Here is a 22936-nt window from a genome sequence, read left to right as displayed (position 1 = left end):
TCTATCCAATGAACCTGGTTGTCTATAATCTGAAGACTCTGATTTTCTAAGACTTAATTTTGTTCTTTGTTACTTAATTAGATATGGTTACTATTGATTTACTTTTCAGAGTTGAAATTTCTCACAGGCCTTCTAACTTTCAAGCAGAGTTTACACTAGCACACATGCTGTACTCTACTCAGGTTACAACTACGAATGCTGAGATGAGTGGTTGAAAAACTTTTCAATTTGTGGAAACATTGATACTAAAGAGAAAATACTTCAGTAAAATTAGGGTTAAAAAATGAGTCCATAATGAAAAATATATTCATTTTACATATTTATAGTCAAAAAATAATTTTATTTCATATAAACCAAAGTGGGAAAAAACCCAAGATGTCTGAAAATAATAGGAGTAAAAAACTGGAAGCTGTAATTCTAATAACAAACAGTTTCATGAAAGAGAGCAACTGCACTATTTATCCATTTTTGTAAAAATAAAGAAAAAGGAGATTTGACCTTCTCACTTAGATTTATTCTTGAAGATATTTATTTTGATTGTAGTATAAGTTATTATTCATAAACATTACATTGGCAGCACAAGGTTCAAGAAGTATGCTGATTACAGTTTCCTGCTCAACTACTTAGTGCATATAATTCAATGGAATTAAAATCACAGCCTCTGACTATGCCTAGAGAAGAACAGGTAAATTACCAGTGACATTATGCCCATCCTGATGGGAAGAAAATCCCCTAACAATGACCTCATGCTTTTAAGTTTCTGGGGTTTATGTTTCAATCCTGTTTGGTATTAAAAAATAGGAACATAATTACTTGGCTGTGCTACCTCTATCCACATGACCATATCCATCTGCAATAGATAATAACAGAGGACATAAATCTAGACATATGTTGTACCACAATGAGGCTGAAGGAATGAATAGGAAACAGTAACTTCTTTAGCCCTTATAATACTGTTCAAACAACTATGTGCAGCAAGATCTTATATTTAGAAGTGAGTTTTGAGTGACAAATTAAAACTTGTGTTTATGGATTCACCTGCAGTAGAAATTAATTGTGAGCAATATATCACAGGCCCTGACTGAAAAAGTCAGGCCAGCACTTGGGTAATGTCATGTTCTACATAAAGGACCCAAAATCCTTAACTTATTAGTGCAAACTTCAAAAGAAATGTGTATTTCATCCTCATATGTGCACATTTTTTCTAAAGAGAACTTGGGTTAATCTGATCATTTAAAAACATTTCATTGAAATCCACATATTTTTATATTATGGTTATGTGCAAACCAGATGGGAACATGAAAACTGGTTTGTCAAATAACTTGCACAGGATGTTATGCCAGGAGTTATGCAAAAGTTGGCAGCTACAATGAATATTTAATTAGCATGAATATGAGAGCTGAATTTTCAAAAATGACATTGATACATACTGTCGATTATTAATACAAACAAATGCCTAAATAAGCAAGCTTTTGGAAAGATATTATGTTTTTCCAATTACAATGTGCTGATAGAATGTTTCAGAGAGCCGAAATTGCTATGTACTTTCAAGGTCTTCATCTAGATTATAAGGAATCTATCTCTGCTAAAGAAAATAGATGAGTTACAAAAATGAACTTGTTAAGAAGTAAAGGAGCTCCAGGATAAGGAAAATCTTCTGGTATGGGACTGCCCACAGTTATAATAATATACACATTTATATGATGACAGTATGTCCCTTTCAGAGTCCAATAGTTTTAAATCTAGACAGGTTTAGATAACATGAGCCAAAAGTACTTCTCAGTTAAGTGCTTCCTGGGTCCAGCAACGTTCCCATAATGGGGATAGATTTGTCAACAGAGCAGGACCTGCTTTCCATAAAAGAAAACCATTTTTACATGAGCTATGAGATATGTTGTGCTCAAATGTACCTGACTGTGGTAACTGGAGACAAAGACAGCAATCACACTGGAATATGTTCCTATAGACGACATATTTAAATGTCGGCCGTGGTAACTTAGGCAATTTTAATAGCTACATCTAACTTGTAAATCAGCTTTACAAGCTAGAAGTAAGCTTGGTAAAGTTTAGAAACAGAAGGTTACCAATGCTCATGAAGGTCAAATTTTATACTCTTACATATAAAATCAAATAGCTCATAGAAAATGAAAGGAGAGAAAAAAGCATGAAAATAGTGAAAACAAAGTTTTCTTGTTTTGGCACAACTATTAATACATCAGATGTCATTTAGCATGTACTCCATCTCAATCTTCATTTTTAGATACCCCTGAAGTACCAGTGGCTACTGTTCCAATTAAGAAAATAAATTTAGAATGAAATAAAGCACCATGTGTGTTACAGAGAACATTAGTATCATGTAACTCTTACTAAATGCCAACCAAGTAAAAATAGAAAAATAAAGTTGCAAAAATCACCATGTAATCAGTTAGTCAGCAGCAGACTGCTTACATCCCCGAGAGATGGGTAAGATGGAAACTAGATGGGTGGGATCTAGTCTTTTTGGCATACCACCTAAATAAATTCTTCTCAAACCCATATCTTAACTCCTCATGTCAACAAAGTTGAGAAAGGGATGCCACCAAAGGCCTCCAAAGAAGACCCTACATTTGGAAGTGTAGGTGACTAAATTAGGCCATCAGATCTGTCATAGGGTGACTTTACCTTTAAGGTGGTTTTGAGAGCTAAGGACGTTGAAGCTGCTGGTGACTGATGGGAGTCTTTTCTCCTGACCAATTATCGGTCATTTCTAAGAATTGACAGCAGTTTTGCTGCCATTGAAAAGTGAGATCAACTTGTGAACACCACCTTAAGATGTAAAGCCAGAGTTCTCTTGTTCTCTTTGTAGTTTCCTGCTTCTGAAAAGAGAACAAGGCTCTGTCTCGGCCTCCTCCCCCCAACTCCAGGCCGGACAAGGCCGCAGAGGGCGGGGGGGGAGAGAAACGGAGCCGGCCGGCCTGGCTTAGTTTGTAGTTTCTGCTGCTGGACTGAAACCTGACACTATGAACATCTGCAGCTTTTCCAAGACTTTAATTCTTTTACTACCTGGATAAAACGTACAGATTACTCCTTTTTCCCAGAGAGACAGAGAGAGAGAGAAACAATCAACATGAAGAAGTGAAGAAAAGAGTTAAGTTTTAGATAGGGAAGAGAAAATAAGGAGATGCGTTATAAGCTGAAATATCTTTCTGTTAAAGCTATGGAGATGAACAATAGTAGTTTGAAAATACTCCTTTAATTAATGACAAAGTATATTGGGAGGAATGGAGTGTTCAAAGGGTGGATTTTGAGCAAAAGAGAGAATAATTGTGATACAGTGAGGTGCTGGAACAGAGTGAAGCAAAGATTTGAGGCCTTGAGGGCAATGAGAAAACTGTTTTCCAGAGAAGCTCACAGAGACAGATGAAGAGAACTTTTGCCTTTGAATAACTCATCCTTAAAAAATGACATCCCTAGACTCATGGCCCATACACACCTCAGAGTGATGGGAAATGGGAGGAGTGAACTGATGACAGGATTTCCGGGCAGCTGGCATCAGAGAAATGGAAAACTATAACAGAAGTAGTTTTCTTGTGAGAAACTCCATAGATTAGCAGAAGAAGACTTCTGTTTCTCTACAAAGGCTGATGAAAAGACTCTAGCAAGAATTGGGACTGTTTTAAACACCAAAGTTCCAAAGCTTTTGTCTCTATGTTGTCATGTGAACAAGGGAATGGTTGGGTAGTGGGGGATAAAGGGGTTTTCTGGAAGTTTATGCTGGTGTTCTTATTCTTGTAGTTTTGTTAATAAACTTTCTTTATTCCTTTTAAGTTTTAAGCCTGTTTTGCTCTTGTTCTAATCCATATCTCACAGCAAGAAATAAGTAAGTTTTCTAATAATTTTTTAGTTACTGCCTTAAAACCACGACAGATCATATTTTTCCAGGTCAATAAAAACATAGATTTGTTGACTTTTAATTTAACAGGTCTTAGGAGTTCTGTGCTTGTTAGGTTAAAGAAGAAAGGTGCACCAGCATGTTGATTGTCTTAATATTAAGTCAGACGTCTTCACTCAAATCACCATGAACTTCAAAACTTTTGTAACTCCTGATTTGAAGGTCCAAGAGATTCTATGTTTATCTAATTTTTGTCAAAAGAATTTTGTCAAAAGAATAAGAATTTACCTAATTTTTGTCATAAGAGAATGGACAGATTTCCAACATAGCCCCCCACATAAAGTTCCTTTTGCATGTCTATTTCTAAGATACATTAGAAAAAAGAACAAAAGCTTGTGTACTTTCTCTTTTTCATTTATTAGAACTAAAGAAGGATAAGGGGCAAAATGTAGATCTCTAAATGAAGATTGTCATAATTATCTAATTATGAGAAGTATCTTTAAAAATGAAATGCCTTTAAAATGAAAACAGATCACCTTCAGTAAGAGGAGGAAAAGACTCCATGCCTCTGATAAAAGCCTCTATAAGCAGATTAATTTAATTAAAGGCCACAAACAAAACCTAAAACCAGTAGACAAGTTCAGTTGTCAGATATTTTTGAGATATCCCTATAATACTAGAGTTCTGGCCTGCAGATTACTAGGACTGTTCCATGCTACTTCATTCCAATTTGTTCTGGGATTTGCCAGATTTAGTTTCTGCACAGGTGAAGTATCAAACCTTTCAGCCTTCTTCAGATATATTAGAGCATTTCAGTTCAAATGCTTAGATTTTGAAGTTGGAAGGACAACCCTTCTAATTTAAAAGTAATTTTTTCCATGCTATCTCATGGAACATTAGATTACAGACTATGAAATATGAGAAATCACAAATCTATGTGTGAAAATGCTTCAATTTGAGTGTTGCTTTAATACTGATTTAGAGAGACAGAGGGAAACTGAGAAGGCAACAGTGGCCTACAGGAGCCTGTTGTGCTCTCAGAGTCACCACACTGAGTTTTCTTGTATTTATTGACTTTATGACTTACCTTAGAACATTTGACACCTATATACCTTTACAACATCTACAGTGTTTGGGAGTGGGCTACAATTTGCTGCCTTTTGGTTTGGTTCAGTTTGGCTTGCCGTATAGTTACCTTAATAACAGATGTCTCCACCCTGGATGGAGGGCTCTGCACTTGTGCTGCTGCTGCCATGTTGGCGATGGTGCTGAGGTGGTTCATCTGGCTCATTGCCATCGTGACAGAGGCTGGAGGTAGGCTCACGGGAATCAGTGGGTGGGGCATCATCATAAAAGGAAGTTCCAACCCTGTTGGGGGGAAAAATAGGGAAATAGGTTTATGCATCTTTTCTTAAGCACTGTCCTCTTTTTCCTCCTGATGGACAATATTCAAGTGACAGGTGACAAGATGGTTCACACTGCAGGAAAAAGCAGCTCTATGTCAGTTTTATTCTGGGAGATGCAGGGGTCAATCACTAGCAACCATGGAGGGTTTCTAGCCACAAGGAGAGGCTATTAGACCTCTTAGTTTGTTCATATCTGTGTAATGTATGATATCATTGCTAAGTAATGGCTATTTATCACAGTTTTTGATATCTGCTGTAAGGTGCCTTAGCAATGCATCATTTTGCCACTGATGCACAGGTTAGCAGTTATTTTAAGTATCAATTTTATTGCACATGTATTTGTTCTTTACTGACTCCACTTCCTCTGCTTAATACTTTAAAGGAAGTATTCCAGTATTCCGCACATCCTTGATTTTTTCATTGCCTATTTATATAAACACAAAAAAAAAAAGACAGGAACTAAAAATTGCTGATGTTAGTGCTGAAAGATGTCAACCCATACCATTTGGCAGGAGGTGGTTCTGTTGAAGAGGGTTGAGAGGATGGCTAACTGGAACATTATGCTGTCCAGGCAAGTTGGGGTGGTTAACAGAGGCCTGTGATCCTTGGGTGGGGGGACACTGAAGTTTTTCTTTATCCCAAGAACCATCACTGCTGCCTGTGGGGAATGAATATATATTATTTGGATGAATGAAGATTCCAAATTTTCAATTTCTGAATTTGGAAGCAAGGCCAGCATTCTAACCTTTTTTTTGCAAGTGGCAATTTATTTATAATTTTCTTTTTTTAATATGTGAGTTGGGGGAAGGTCTTCAGGGTTAGTTAGGGGTTTTTTCCACCCTCTAAAAAAGGTATGTAAGAATAACTTTTTAAAGTCAAGAGGTAGTACACAAGCACTCTAAAGTATTAGAGTCATGCTCATTCACATGAAGTCTGTGTTTTGTGTATATTGCACAAACACTTTCCTCATACTTAGAAAATAAAACTACATACAGCACTTATTAATATGTGAGAGAATATTTTTGCCCGAAAAATGTCTAACAAAAAATGTCCTGTTATGCCGATTAAAATTTTAACTGCAGTTATATTGTGTCCTGTATTTGTGAATAAATAAATGTTCTTTGAAGTAATTAAAATATTAATTTATTGAGGGCACCAACATGCATGCGTATGTGCTTGGCTGATGATTCTGTTTTGTGTATTCAATTTTTATTTTATATTATTTATAAAAATGTAAGGGATTACATTGATTCTTGCAATCTTCTGGTAGTGGAACAGACTAACAGCAAAGAAGAATGGGGACAAACGTACTGAGATGACAGATAATTCATTCATTTGAGAAACACCCTTTTTCTCTATTGCAGACTTCCTCATAAAAAATAACCACATAATTAAATAAGATACAATTAAAGGACAATACAGTACACTCTGTATAAAGAACAATAATGATAAATATCTCATTATTAATTTGTATATTTATACGCAATGAAAAGGTTAAGATCTTCCAAACTGACAAACTATATCATTCTTGGTGTGTACTTACGTATAATGCTGAGATTGAGTGTATGTATGTTTATGCATACACAGTAATCTATACATTCACTGTATGAGTTTATTTACCATACACAATCAATAAACAATGTTTGAATATATTAATAAATATGGATATATGCATGCATTCTCAGCAGTATTAATATACCCATCAGCAATATATGATTGCTTCCTTTTTCATGTAGAGCACAATTTCAACCTCCTGACTTTGAAAATGTCTACTATTTTCATTGGTGAGTCTCTTGATAGGGACTGTAGGATGACATAAGTCAAGATGTATTTGATCTATGTTCAGTTTTTATTTAGCATTATGGATTATAGCAAAGTGCATATTTCTGAATGTTTTTCTACATACATCCTACTCTTTAATGAACAGCAGAGCCTGAAAAACAACAGGAATGACACCACCTCCTTATTTCAGTAGAAAGGGGATAAGCCTATTAGTCTTGACATATTTTAACATCGTTTTCATTGGATGACAAAAGCACAGAAGTTGGTAGAATTCCAATTTAATTTCTCTAGATCTATTAAAAACCTGATTGTAAAAGCTGTACAACATAGTTTATAATGAAAAATACTCCATTATTGCCATGATTTTCTTTCCCTAGTTACTTCAGGAAGACAGTTAAGGCTCAATATAAATTCTAACTCATTAGCTCTATACTGTCTCAATCCCAGTGTAAATTGTTCAGAAGTAGGTAATGAAAATTCAGTCCAAAGTCTCCTGCAATCAAACAAAGCAATTTTATGAAACAATGAAAAGAATCAATTATATTAAATACTTTTATTATTTTATAAGAAATTTTTATAACCTTTATGCAGTGAACATACTTGAGCTGGTAAATACATGGCTCAAATCTCATGACCTCTGCCAAGTAACCTTGTTTTTGTTTGTATTTTGAGAACTAAGACACTCTCAAAAAGCATGAACACACATTTAAATACATAGTAAAGCAGCTAAATCTTATCTGGAAAAAGATTAATTTTCCTTTTAATTTTACGTTCTCTAATTTTCTGCTTTTTACCCTTTTGATGTACATATTTCACTCGCTAACATACAGGCCTACCCCACCCTCCTGTTTTGCTTATCCATTCTGAAGAGTTTATAGCAATCCATTGCAGCACCCCAGCTCTGGAAGTCATCCCACCATGTCTTTGTGCTGGCAACTCTGCCACAGCTTTCCTGCTGCACAATGGCTTCCAGCTCTTCCTGTTTGGTGGCCATGCTGTGTGCATTGCTCTAGATGCATTTCAGCTGGCCTGTTGATCCCACCACCTTTTGGGGGGAGACAAGTAATTCCTACATGACTATTCTTAGGGACTTCTGCAATTTCTAACACATCAATCACATACTTTGCAGTCTTTGCCACCACATGGCGCTCCATTCTTTACCATTAGCAAAACACTGTCTTTCAAACACTGGTGTGTCTCTTCCAGACATCTCTAATGGCTTGATTTTATCCCTTTTCCCCTTTAAATCTAGGTTAAAGCACTTTCAATGAGCCCAAATAACTCCGGTATCTCCTTTGAGCCAAGTGTAGCATCTCTCTTATAGATATGAAGAATACAAATAATACATAAATATATATTAGTAATTATGTGAATATTTGCTAGCATTAAAAGGAAGATGTTTGTATTTTATAGGGCTACTGAATTCCCAGTAATGAGATATTTTCCCTATTTTTATCAGCAAGATCTTCTACAATGCAGTTAATTTCATGTTACATGCTGATATTCGATATGGAGATGGAGTCAATTCTTCTGTGACCCTTCCTAACCTGGTCACAGAATTTTGCAAGGTCAGTCATAGTTTGCCAATTATGGCTCTGCTTATGTGGCTCAGAAATTAGAGCTTTTCTAAATCAGTACTCTTTTCTGCCTCAAAATTACAGTGTCTGCTGTTTTAGCATGATATTGAACACAATAATGATTTGGAAGAGAGAAGACAAGTTTCAGAAAGCCAAAGTATCAAGGCTAGCATTTAGTGACAGTATCCTTAATACTTGTAGTCTGGAATCATCTGTTAAGATTTACTTATATGGAAAATGATTCATAGCGAGAATCCAATCTATAACATTAGAAACCACTTTCAAACTTCCAACTGCAGAGCTCCTGAACACTTTAAGTGAGCAGACACAGATACAAATAGTCTTGGCCTTTCACTTTGTTTTTCTTATGCTAGTTAAACAGAATACATTTCCTCTTAGAGGAAACAGTTATTTCCATTAATGTTATAGCAAAATAAGTGTTATTCCTTAGACACTATTCACTGTCTGCACAACGAAGTGCAAGCTACCAGTTCTGTCACCTTTTACATTTGATTTTGATTTAATGCATACAGTGGTTTCAAAGAGTATTAAAAATCTGTTGCCTTCTTCCTCTTCACTTGTTGCCCTGCTGGAGGCTTATGTTGTTCCAGTTTCCATCAGTGGTTGTCAAGTCTTTGTAATAGGATTAAAAGCTTGGACACCTGATATCCCTGGGTGCTGCAGTTCACCCTCATAAAAGCTGTTTGCTTTAAATTGAGAGAAAATCAGTTTTTAGTGGCATAATTAATTAAATTATGCAAAGTGTTCCAGATTCAGCATAACACTTTCTGAAGCAGCAATTGGAAGCTCTACATTGCATTCAAACAGCATTTCAATTGATGCTGCACTAGGCTGACCATAGAGTACCATTTTCAAGGCTTTCAAGCACAAGGGATCCAATTTTGAAATGCAAATGCTTGATGTTGAGTGCTCAAACCCCATACATATGTACTTGAATAGGCAATTTGGTAGCCAACTACGTTTCATATGTGATAGTGCTAATACAGACACTCAAAAAATTTAAATGAAGTTCCAAATCTAAGTACACACGCTTAAAAACCAGGCTCATAGCATCTCACATTTTCTCATGATGGACAACTCGATGGAACAAGAATGACAATACTTTTTCACAATTTAAAAGGTAGAGTACAGAATCCATTGCTTTCCTCGTCACCAATATTTTGGCACATATTTTCCATAATGTGAGTTACCTTCTCCCATAATCAGCAGTTACACAACAAACCATTATTTGTACACTGAAGTGGGTCTGTAAAAGCCTGATGCCTGGATTATTTGTATTCATTAGTAGCACAATTAGGTAGCTAAGGATGGTAATAATAAATTGAAACAATTCTGGACTAGAAGGTAATGCAGCCAAGAAAAAGAAAATGAAGCAGAAAACTAGTGTACAATGTCAGCCCCGCAAACAAACCCTGATCTAAATGTACCAGGTTCATTTTTATAATCATTACTCTTATTTGCAGACTCCTTTTCCTTTTTTCATTCTGACCCATTAGGATTCAGTTTGCTTAAATTTCTGTTTCCACAATGTGAGCTGAGGAGTTTGTTTCCTGTGATAGTCAACAGGGATCCAGCCAAAAGGTCCTGGAGAGCTTCTGAGCTCACTTTGTGGGAGATAGGCCTATCTTGGGTCACCTAAATCTGCAGCTGCTGACTCCAAAGACTACACTGACCCCTCTCCTGGACTCAGCTCAATGCTCTAAACACACAACTCCTGAGATGGCCAAAAGAATTTGAATCATGTCTTATAGGGTTGGTGAGTACCACACAGCACTTGCAGGAGACCTCAAGGCTATCCAGAGGTGTATCAGGCAGGTCACTCGAGGGTATCTAAGGTAGTAGCATGTATCTATGCCTAGGCAACTAAGTCAAACTGTTTTTGATTATAGGTGGTTTTTAGAAATTGAAATTAAACTATCTGTCAGGCCCTTGGGTCTTCCCTTTCCTTTCATGTGGAAAACTTGATATTTTATGGAATTCCTGAGAACAATTCAAACATGCCTGTAAGCAAGTGAATCCCAGCACTGACTCAGGGATAGTTTCAGGAACCATTATATACACAAGCAATATCACATAGCAAAAGCACAGAAGAGTCTGATTTCCCACTAACAACTCATACCACATTTTTGTTTGGTGTTTTTTTTTGGTGTGCTACTGATCTCCTTTTAGTCTCCTAATCTTTCTGTTATCTTCTCTGTTTGCTGAAACAATTTGTATCTCAGCAACAATTACCAAACAAAGCATCAGTATCAGCTGTGTTGGCTCATTTTTCTGAAGTGGACTATTCACGATCTAGGCTATTTATGTCCACTGGAAAATATGCATAATCAGCTTGCTAAAAATTGGTAATCTTAGCCTCCTGACAGTGAGGAAACCATTTTGTAAACTGCCCAAATCAAATAGTGCTGCTTTAGTCTTTGAATTGTTGTAAATTTGTGATTTGATTTCTATCTAATTCAGTTTCCTAAAATCAGATGTACAATTCATCTGCAATATTTGAGTGCTGTGAGACTGTATAAAGGATGCATGTCTACAGATAAAGGCATTTTTTAAGGTCTCTATGTTGCTGTTACACCATTAAAGAAAAAAAAAATCCTTTGTCATTTGTAAACAGTAGCTGTAATATGTTTGATAGTTGGATTGCTACCTCTTCTGAGACCACAAAGTGATCAGGAGATAAAGTACTATGACATGGAAAAATAAATTTCTCAAGTCTTCTCTGTAACCCTTTATTATTTGTCTTTACATAAGAATTTTTCTTTCTTTTCTACCCCCTCAAATTTTTGCATTGTTTTGGGGTTTTTTGGTTATAAAATCATGTTTATGCTCTTAAATAGCCCATGAGCAATGTGAGCTCTTAATTAAAAGTGTTCATAATTTTCTCTAAAATAGTAAGCTGATGGGTCTGGTATTTGTAGTACTGCTACCATCATGACAGATTATATACATGTGCAGTAGCAAATTATATAAAAAAAAGGAACAATAACACACACACAAACAAACAAAAAACAAAACCCCAAATATTTTCTTACAGAAATATATGAAGAAGCCAAAAGAAGCTATGGAATGACATATTGTTTGTACTTTGCTTACAAAAGTAGTAATCTGAGAAACAGTAGCCTCAGTCATGTAGATTGCTTCATTCACTGTTTTAATTTTATTGCACATTTGTTTTGTGGCAATGGCAAAGAAATTATAACTGCACTTTGCACCCTAAGCCGAATTTGCACCCACTTTACTTTTCTCATATTTATATTCTGATAATAAAAACTGTAGTAGAAATTACTAATTCCAGGAAATAAGATTGAATTCTAAATGCTGAATACCAGAGTATAGGCTTAATCATTAATCAGGAATACTGAATTTATATAAGTTAATAAATGAAAGAATTTTTTTACAGTTACAATGAATCCCATAGAATATAGATATTTTATACTAATCCTTCATTATTTCACAAAAAAAGATTAACAGAGGAAAAGCTTTTTAAAATTCAATTTAATGAATAATGAAACTGCCCAAGACAACTGAAAGCTCAGCAACTCAGTTACAGGCTGTGTGACATTTACCTAAAAATAGATTTTCCATTTGTCTCCTTTTACTAATACCTAACTTGTGCTAATTTCATAGATAAAAACCAGTTTATTTTTATGGTTATATGATCTTAAAAGATAACAATGCAATTTTAGATATGCAAAAATAAATTTGTGACATCATCGAGAAATAAAAAATCAGATGTGTTGTATGCACTGTGTTCAGGAAAATAAAAACTGGACTCCATTTTCCTGTCAGGTACACCTGGTTAAATAGGTTAACTTCAGACCAGAAAGCTGCAAGTACAGCTAGTCTCTTGAGGCAGTTTTTAAAATATAAAGACTAATGAACCATCAGAAGTCAACCAAAAACCACCAAAAAATACATTTTCCTTACCTCTCAACACAATGAACATCACAAAGTATTTTGCAAACATCTAGATTACATGGTATTTTCTTTTGTATAAAGATTGCCCATACAATAGATAATTAATATATTACTAAATGTAGTCACTGCATGTAATTGTGGATACAAATGCTTTCTGTATGCTTAAGGAACAGGTAAAAGCGCATATTCCCGGCTGAGTAGTCTGTAAGAACATGTTCAGAACATCTTCTGAAAAATATGGGTTTAAGTTCTTTCAGTGTAAGATCCTGTTACTTCAATTTATAAAGAAGCATCCTCATTCAATTTGTTGCTCTGTATAATCAGTATAACAGTATAATAGGCTTCCTTTTTAGTACAGTGGAAACTACAACAGACAGGTCCAGAAACTTGTCCAAGGTGAAAGACACAAGTTTGAGCTTCTGAGTGATTCATGCCTACAAGTAAGTGCTTAAGCTATCCTGAAATATGGATTTGGATGAGATTTCATGATTACTATCTATGCTGGTCTGATACAGGCAATTCCTCAGTTGGTGTGGACCCTGATTTTTGATCCTTATTACTCCTAGTCTGAGTTTTACAGCCTCTAATTCTATCAGCAGTGCTCAGAAACAAGAAAAGTAAACCAAAGCAGTGTATCATGTATGTACTTAGTAACTTGTCTTCTCCCTTCTCTTTCTCTTTAAAAAAAATACTCAAAAAGTTTTGAAAAATAATAACTTAATTGCTGCCCCTTTAAGTCCAGATGAAAAGTCCTGCAGATTTTCAGGATATCTAACTATGGCTGACAGTTCTGTATAAACCATAAACTAAAGAAAAACAAATACAAAAAAATCTTCAGTCAATATACAGAAGTGCAAAAATTAATTGCATAGACAAAATGCAAGAAGTCAGAACACCAAGCTTCCTAATGTCTTCTAGTAGATAGACATAATTGTTAGCTAGTCCACACTTTGCCCCACCTGTTTCAGCTGTGTTACATTATGAAAAAATATGAGAAGAAAGATACATTGGTCTTGAAAGCACCAAAATTAAAAGCAAGAAGGCCTCTGTAAAATCATATTCGATCTATTCCAAAGAATATGCACCGGGGATGAAAATGCAAAGCAGGAAGGTTGACATATTACAGGGAATCAAGTTTATTGATGATTTTTTTCTAAAAATTGCTGAACTAAAGAGGAATATTTCGATTTCCAGCAGAAATGCTGCACAAACTCTTAACAGTACGCTGGCTCTAAAAGGTTTCACACAGAATGCCTTCTTGAACATAATTTTTCAGATTTTTATGCACTGTAATTTTTTAGTCATTTTCTTAGGAAGAAAGAAGAAAGGCTAAATTATCAAAAATCAGTCCTTATTAATCAACAGATTAATATCCAGTCTTAAGCAAAGTTGATTGCAAGGTCTCATAGCAATTGCATCCCTATGCTCTCTGGGAAAACAGCTGCACGTTGGCTGTATGAAACCCCACCAACCAGCTGCAGCAAGTTTCAGGAACTCTCCAGAGCACATGTCTGTCTTTCCCATTCAGGGAAAAAGAGACTTATGTTTGCCCAGATATTGGCTTGATGAGCAGCATGGGGCTGGACACAAACGTTTCTGAATCGATGCTGTCTCTCTTCCACACTAGAAAACTGCTGTGGAAAAGCCAAAAGGCTGCACAAGCTCTGAGGCTCACAGAGCTATTTCCCCCTCCTCTGGGAAGCAGGTCCTACCTCAAAGCTTTTAGAGGAATTCTCTTACTTTTGAGTTGCCTGTACAGCTTTGATTTAGTTCTCTCATGGCCTTTCTGATATAGTCTCTAATTCTTAGGTCTTATACATTCCTTATGTAAATTTTCAGCATGTAATAGGCTCAGGTTTTAAAGAAATCCATCAGGGATGATGATGATGATGATTATTATTATTATTATTATTACTACTATGATTTTTATTCTCATTAAAAAATTCATTTTTCTAACTTTTATCTGCACAACTTCACTACTTTAATGTTATTTGAACACATGGGTATCTATCTGTATCTGCACACCTTTACCTTTACATCACACACACACACAAACGAAATGTGTAAATACATAAATGATACAACAAATTGTGAATTAGAGTTTTACTAAAAAATATGTTCCTTTCACATACTTGGGTTTGTAAATGGAGTATATTTGCCCACCAGCTCAAAATCTAGTATGTTCAGCCTAAAAAACAGAATCATAATGTGTTTCCTTTGATGAAGAACACCTCGTATGTTATCTTGTGTTTGGCGCCGAGTGAGAACCATTATTACATCTCAGCTGTTTTTCAGCACTTCAGTATGCTACAGTAACTTCGTTGTACACTTAAGTCTTTAGGTTTTTTTCTGTAGTTCCATGTCCAAGACAGATGATCATACCATTTTGTTACTTAAAGGAGGAAATCTTACCTAAGAGTTTATGGATCGCGAATCTTGTTTAGGACTGCTGAAACTGTTTCTGCACATTATTTATTGTTTTCTCAGGAGGACAATGAAAAAAATCACAATGAGTATGACTAGTAATAACAGCAGTAGTAATAATATGTGACAGTTAGAGCAAGTGGACGCTCCTGGCCCCAAAGGGCTTATAGTGTGAAAATACTGAAAGTAACAAGTACATATACACAGACAGCAAGCTACAAGGAGCTTCCCTCAGTGAGAAAGATCTACATATAATTGCATATCTGTTTTAATTGCTTCTCACAATTGGTGTTGTTTATGCAAAAAGGATCATTTTTTCTGTGAGATTTAGTCTACCACCATTCTCTATTTATGTACTGATACCCTACTCTACCCAGAACTGCTGCTGGTTTTTCTGACTGAAGCCTTACAAAAATGATCAAAGGTAAAATCTTCACACAAAGGCAGCTAAAAGTATGAAATTGGATTAAGAGGGTAGGAATGTGAAAGTGATACTTCTTAAACAGCAAATTTCTCAAATATTTCCTTGGATTTTTGTGATCTGGGGGGAGAAGAGGGTGTTTCTAATTTATTTTGGTATTTTTGTTTCCTTTTTAAAATGAAACCACTATCTTAAAATTATTTAACACAAAATATTTATTTACTTCAAAAAATGTCTGGATCACTGTTACCTATAACCATCTCTAATGGCAAAAATTTTCACCTAATGTGGAAGAGACAAAAGAGACAAGCCAGTGTTTGACAAAAAAGTCTACTGTTATTAAATGATAGCATGTTATGAAAATTTATTCAATATTGGCTTTACAGTTGTGTTTAGGTTTTTGTTTGGTTTTTTGGTTTTTTGGTTTTTTTTTCTATAACAGTTTTAGGACAAGGAAGTTCACCTAAGCTATTATACCAAGATTTAGTACTCTGAACTTTACCAAGCCCACATGAATCTTATTCATTGTAGTCATTCTTGTATCTTATATCAAACTGATTTGTGAAGAATGCACACACTTTTTCAGTGTACTTTAAACAATATCTTTAACTGTGTCTTAGCAGTTTTTAATTTTTTTTTAAAAAATATTCCTACCAAGGTATTTACATCCAGATCTCACTTAGTAAAAATCAGAATGTTGCACTCTTTCAATGTTAAGAAAAAAGATGTAAACACACATCTTACTATGTATCCTAGCTCCATCAATCTTTCTTCATGATCAATAATTCATCTGATCAGAGATGAGGGCAGTTACATAACAGAAGAGACAATAGGTAGCCAAAATGTACTTTTTCTTCACCCTGCCCTGACTCAGTTAGTGACAGTGTTCTCCAGGTCAGAACTGTGGGTACATTTTGAGAAAGGTAACCTCTGTTCCCAAGCCTCATGCTTTCTGACAAGTTTTGACCAGTGTATAACTGATGACTATTATGTAATAACAAGGTGGGCCAGATGCCTTCTCAGCAAACTGTGTTCAGTCCTCTGCACACCCAGTGGATAAAGACGTTTCTGTGTTAAGTCCATCAGACTTAAGCCCTACAAACAAGACGATACATTAGCAATTCACATTGATCAGCTCTTTATAGAATGATAAAATCAATGAATGATTTGGGTTGGAAGGGACCTTAAAGATCATGCAGTTCCACACCCATGCCATGGTGGAGGGGGCTGTATCAGCTATTTGTAGGTTATCACTCACCCTAAGTTTCTCAAAACAAATACACCCCAGCTGGAGATGCGGATTCCACTATGGTGGCCAAGAACCTGAAAGTTGCTTGAAATTTTTCTACTACTGGATCTAGCAATGTGTTTTATGCTGCTTCAAACAAACAAACAAGCAAACATGTTACTTTTGTATTTAAAACTATTTAGGCTTAGACCTTGAATTAAAGTATTGTACAATAGTGGAAGTTTTTCAGATGCTTCAGGAAAAATTATGCAAATTTTTTTTCAAATTCCAAAACATTTTTTATTCTGATTTAAGATTTTTGTTTCTTTAAAATGCAAGCGAACATTTTTTCAGAAACTTTGTTTTTCCAAACAATCTCTCTAGCGTACAGTCAATATAGATTTCCAACAAAAATAAAAATCTGCATTTCTCACTTTTAAATCATCAAGACATGAATGCACAGACAAATCACTAACAGATAACAATTATCCTAGAATTCAAATTTGGCCTAGAGGGCAGAAGAAGTTAGAGTGGTATTCCTAGGAGTGGAATTACAAGTAGAAGCACCTGATACTTGGCATAAAAATTTGGTATGCAGCTTATATGCCCCTCAAGATATATAATACATAATTCCACAATTATATTCTAAAACAGGAAAACATCTACAAATAATTTTAAAATATCTTTCCCTTTAAAAGATTAAGATTGAAATTCTGCTTCCATTGAAGTGAGTGAGACTCGATAAAGGCTAAAATTTCATTCTGGTTGCTTTGATGTACCAGTCTGAGCACAGCTGAGTGCAAAGATACAAGTCCTAATTCAAAGCAGTGCCTAGGAATGTTAGCCATAGGATGTATAAATGCTAAAAACTGGATAAAATGTTTCTTATCTTGTGTTTAATCTTTCAAGGGTTAAAATATGTTACTTAAATATGAGATATATGATAAGTGAATATTTGTCCTGTAAAGTGATTCACCAGAAAGAAAATTTAAATATCAAGACTACCCTTAGTTTCCACAGGGATTTCTGCGCAGTCTTCAGGATTGACACTGTGTTAAAGTATTAGTACAATTTTTCAAGCAGATTAGTCTGAACACAATGCTTTGAAAAATTTAAAAAAGAGAACAGATAGCAAATGTCACTTCTTTAGTAGCTACAAAATGCAAACTCCAAGTGTTTTAACCTAATGAATAAATGAGTTTGTCCTTTATGTATAAAATATAGTTTGTGTTTGTTGCACAAGTTTTTTAATAATAGATGAATTTTAGGTTTGCTTCAACATATTCAATACAGTGTGATTAATTTGGTTTTTCAAAAATGCAAACTAGACATTACTATATTACTCTGCAAAATGCACAGCTTGCAACATTATTGTCTCTGTGGGATCTTAAATTGAATTGTAAAATGTGTCTTATTTCCAGTTTGATTTATGTAAGAAATTTCAGTGGATAATGCCCTTTTTGAAGTTTCACTGCTTTCTCCAAAGAAAAAATACATAACTAAAAATCATGACATAGCTTATTATAAATCACAGTGAAGTTTTATCCTTACTTAATGTTCCACTTAAAAATCATATACTGATGCTACATATTAGATTCAATTCAGTGAATTAACTTTTTTTGAAGCTTTATATTATGACAGATTATATAACGCGTTTTTGACATGTTCTGTGATTTTATTGCGATATTCTAAGTAATTACCAAATCTCTTTTTCTCTAAAAAAGCTTTCCTGTGCCCTGAGAATTAATCTATGATACCATTTAACTTGGCTTTTTGAAGTAAATATCACTAGATAAAAAGCCAGCTGGTTCTGAATAATGGGATACTTGAATGAATGTATTAGTGTTTGAAAATGAGAGTACAAATCTTTTAAAAAGATTAATTTCCATAAGAAAGATAGCTCACAGATCTACAAAAGAATAAATTCAAAACATAATAAACTGGCAGAAAGAGAGGTAGATTAAAGTAAAGGCAGCAGCACCTTGTTATTGCAGCTGTTGTATGGCAGTGATTCTGTATCAATTACAACATTTGGTAAGTATGGGCAGCCTCTTCAAAGGCTTCAGTATAAAGCTTGAACCTGGAATACACAGTATACCCTATGTAATAACTTGAGTGATTAATTTTTTTTTCTTAACAGGACATAACTTTTGTTCCTAACAATTGAGTCTCTGGGAAATGTTACAAAGATGCTTCTGACTTTAATGGGAATAGCTAACATCAGTTTTGTTTTTTTTTTTATTAAAGATTTGGATATGAATTTATCTTTATCATGGAAAGAGCTTGGCTTTATCACCACACACAAATGCTGACATCAGCATGTAAGCTGACTTTTGTTGTCCTATGGACTTTATTTTCAATATCCTGTTTCAAAATATGTTTCCTTGAATGGGTCTAGGATTCTGTGCACACAATTGCTCTGGCTAAATATTAATGAAACAAAGTTTGCTGATGCCACTAAATACTGCAAGTTTGCATAAACAAATGCTGAGCCTCAAAGAATTAAATCATACTGGGACAAACTTTAAAGTATGTGGGACATTTGTTTGTTTTTCTGACTATGGGATTAATCCAGTTTCCATCGGACCTACATCAAGTTTTTCACTGGTAAGGTGGAAGCCAGTTTGCTCTTAGTAACCTATTCTGGGCAATCTAGTGATTTTCTCCAGAAACAGTATCCTCAAAGGATGCTATAAAGCACTGTATTAGTAAAGTGCAGGCAATTACATCTGCCAAATCCAAAAAACAAACAGCAAGACTTTCCTCTATGGGAACAGATATCAAGTGCTGAAAATGCTAGTACCAATATCATTTAGGCAACAGGAGTTAAATGCTTCAGAATGTCCTTTTCTTGCAAAACTGCTGGAGAACAGGTTTCCCAGACCTGCGTGTTTGGGCCATACCAGTGCAGCTGCAGGAGAGTAGCAAGTTTCTAAATAAGCTGAGTAGGCATTTGAAACACAATTGCAGAAACTTCTGTCTTAGTCAGACTCAGACAGATGTTCAAGCAATCAGAACCAGGTATTCTAGGGTCATCTTAATGACACAAATTAATTACTTCCTCCAAGGCATAGAAGTATTAAAACCAAAAGAAAATATTTGAATATTGAAAGATATTTCTTTTTCTATCCTGACTTGTTCTCTGTGGAAGCTGAATCATAGTTGTTGTTGAAACCCAGAAAAATTAATAATGGCCTGAGGGCAGACTCTCCGATATTTTTGGTTAAAATTTTAGATAAAAATTTTACAAAATTTTAACAGTGGTCACTGATGAGACAGTCTATAACTAAACTGTGCTATGTACAAAAACTTGCATAATTCTTACATATATATTTAAAAGACAAATTTCAACATACTTTTTAAATGCATCCTAACAGAAAAGTTACAGGGAACATTGCAATTTAAATTACATTTGTATCATAGAAGTTGCAAAAATACTCAGAACTGGACTGAAATACCTAATCCTGAACTTCCATTTTGTTCTGGTATTTTTTTCAGCTCAATTTAGCATATTTTGGTTTATATCTATGTTTATGGATTTATTAGATATATAATATACATTTTTGATATGTGTATGCTTTATATAAAGCACTATAAAACATTTCTAATTTCAATGCTTTCAAATTACCATATTTCAAGATTTCTTTTGCATTCCATATTTTTTAATTTTCTGATTTCACTGACAAGTGAAATGAATGCAGATCCTGAAATGGTGACATTTCACATGAAGTGACTATAATCAGACACTGATGCAGACAACAAATGACCCACTCATATGAATACTATTCAAAATAATGGTTGCAAAATGGGAGTGAAAGCAGACATTTGGTATAAGGTCACATGATCAAAGGTAATAATTAGTTAACAATTAGAGTTAATAGTTAGTCCCTGACAGTTGAGCCCAAACAAGTGGCCATGTTGAACAACAGAACCTGTTACCCTAAACTTCAGCTATGCCAAGAACACTGCATGGTCAGCAGAGCCCCATAAGGAACGAATTATTAAGCCATGATGACTCACAGATTTTATTTCAGACACTCATCCCTCTTGTCAGAGACCATTAGAGAAATATTCTACTGCATATGCAAACACACAGGACACTTGTGTGCACTATAAATGTCAACTATAGCATGCTTTCTGTACTATACAGTTACATTGCAAGGCACAGAAACGTGTGCTGCCCTGCCAGAGAACGGCAAACTTCAGTGAAAGAAGAACCAAGTCAAAAGACTAGAATTAGATCTGTGCAGCAGCTGCAATGACTCATCTCAAAGATCATGCTTTCCTCCATTATTTTAATTCGCTAAGTCAAATAAACTGCCAGACTCCCTTGTACACTTTGAGAACACTGCAGACCTCCACACAGGAATGAGCCTTCAGTGACTAAGAATAATTTGAACCAAGTAAATGAAAGTAAAAACAAATCAAGGAAGCATTTCAAGATTAAGGCAAATGTCTATTGCAATACAACTGAAAGGACTTTAAGCACTACAAATAATTCATTTTAGAATTCAGTGACATTTGCTAGTCTTTGTTAAAACTGTCTGCAAAATGTTTACAGCAATTTTCTGAAAGCAACTCCAGATTCTTTTTTAATCATTCTACTTCAGGAAAGCTGCTTTTAGTTAAAATACAAAAATCGTAGTTACAAGGTTTCTGCAAACATAACTGCCATTCCATTAAGGAAATGGCACAGCAAACAGTAAATAGTGGCCCCAAGGGAAATGTAAGTATTGATTTTATTACTATGTTGGTTGGGTTGTATTTGCAATTGTCAACTCTAATTTTAGGCTATGCATTAAATATCCTTATAACAGCTTAAGGAAAAGAGCAAATATTAATTAGAACATATTGATAATGTTTTTATAAGTCTTAGATTTAGTGCTTACCAAGCATATGTTTTGAAAACATACAAACCTACTTCTTGCTTGTAAACGTAGTTAATAAATGAACAGGCAGAAACTATAATTACATGGATTATATGATACTTTTTTGCATCAAGGCATCTACGAGATGCAATTACTTTAAAATTAAATTGAAATGCAGATATTTCTTACTGCACATGGCTATGCTATCGCAAAATAAGATTGAAGGACCTGATGAAATAAAAAATTATAAATATAGAGATAGACTATGACTTTCATCCCAGCAGTAGTTTTTTGATAGTCAGATTCCTATTCACCGGCACAGATGCCTGCTACACACAGAAACTGCAGAACAGGTTATATTTGCAGTACTACTAAAGGTAATTCATGTCCTCTTTTTCCTAGTCCTTAATTAATTTAAAACAGTACTTATATAAAACCAAACTTATACATTATCACTTGTTCCTTATAATATGCCCATGCCCTTAACTTGCAAAAGACTCATGACTCACTTTGGTATTATACTGCAAAAAGCAGCAGACAGATTAAAGTAACCAACAGAAAATAAAGGTTTAAAGCTGCTTCTTCAAAGTTGCACAATCTTCCTACATGAAATGACATATGCTAAGTATGTGGTGATGGTAATTTCAAACAATGCAAGACTGATTGGACAATTCACAGGAAAAGGATTTCCTACCCATATGTACTTCACATTTCAGTTTACAGTATGACTTGCACAAAAGGTACATTATAAGTGTCAGCTGAGGTAGCCAACACTTCAGAAAAATCAATTCCTCATAAATTTCTTACTTAATGTGTTTAATATCTAAAGGTAGCTAAAATCAACTGTTTGTGCCACAGAGTGTTGTCAACTCTTGAAATTGTATCACCAATCCTGATATCATTCATACTTCTTAAAAATCTCTGCTACAAATACATGGTGATTTTAACATCTCAGTTTATATTAAAGAAAAATTCCTGTTTCTTGCAGTAGTGTGAAGTAATATCCCAAATGAGGTGGACGTCCCTGTGACTGGGTGAGCATTACCATTACCTGGGGACATCTCCCCAGGCATGACCACATTTCCAGCCCTGTAAGGGAACTCAGGATTTTGGGCTGTAGCTGGACATTTGCCCTGGGTTAATGGGTTAATCTAAACACTCTGTTGACTAAGTTCTACATTGCTGTGAATCTTTGTTCTAAGCCTTAAAAAAGCAGATTATAAGCACATCAATGTCAATACATTATTTTTCATGCAAATGGCTTGCAACAGTTCTCCACCTATCCCAGAATCTATACATACTATACAAACATAATGCCACATCTGGGGAGGGGTTGACAGGTTTCTCCTGTTCTCTTGACAGAGGAAATGAAGACCTCAATGATTTTTTTTTTCCTGCCCTTACCCACACTACCTGTGTG

The 22936-nt window shown here is 34.9% G+C and overlaps 1 protein-coding gene across 7 annotated transcripts in view; it reads right to left on the bottom strand.

The window, feature by feature from the left end:
- The window catches only part of DACH1 (dachshund family transcription factor 1), a 376911-nt gene that overhangs the window by 135347 nt on the left and 218628 nt on the right, over positions 1–22936 (bottom strand). For 4 of the 7 annotated variants that reach the window (XM_058848038.1, XM_058848012.1, XM_058848021.1 and 1 more), the window contains exons 4-5: positions 5780–5935; positions 5067–5239 (exon numbers count right to left, since the gene is read on the bottom strand). In XM_058848038.1, the coding sequence (XP_058704021.1) occupies positions 5067–5239; positions 5780–5935 (329 nt within the window). The remainder of the gene's footprint in view (positions 1–5066; positions 5240–5779; positions 5936–22936) is intronic. The other 3 variants (XM_058848048.1, XM_058848055.1, XM_058848063.1) reach the window with 1 other exon arrangement.

Source organism: Poecile atricapillus, chromosome 1, assembly GCF_030490865.1.
Source record: "Poecile atricapillus isolate bPoeAtr1 chromosome 1, bPoeAtr1.hap1, whole genome shotgun sequence".
Taxonomy (NCBI): domain Eukaryota; kingdom Metazoa; phylum Chordata; class Aves; order Passeriformes; family Paridae; genus Poecile; species Poecile atricapillus.
This window is presented reverse-complemented; position numbering and strand designations above follow the sequence as displayed.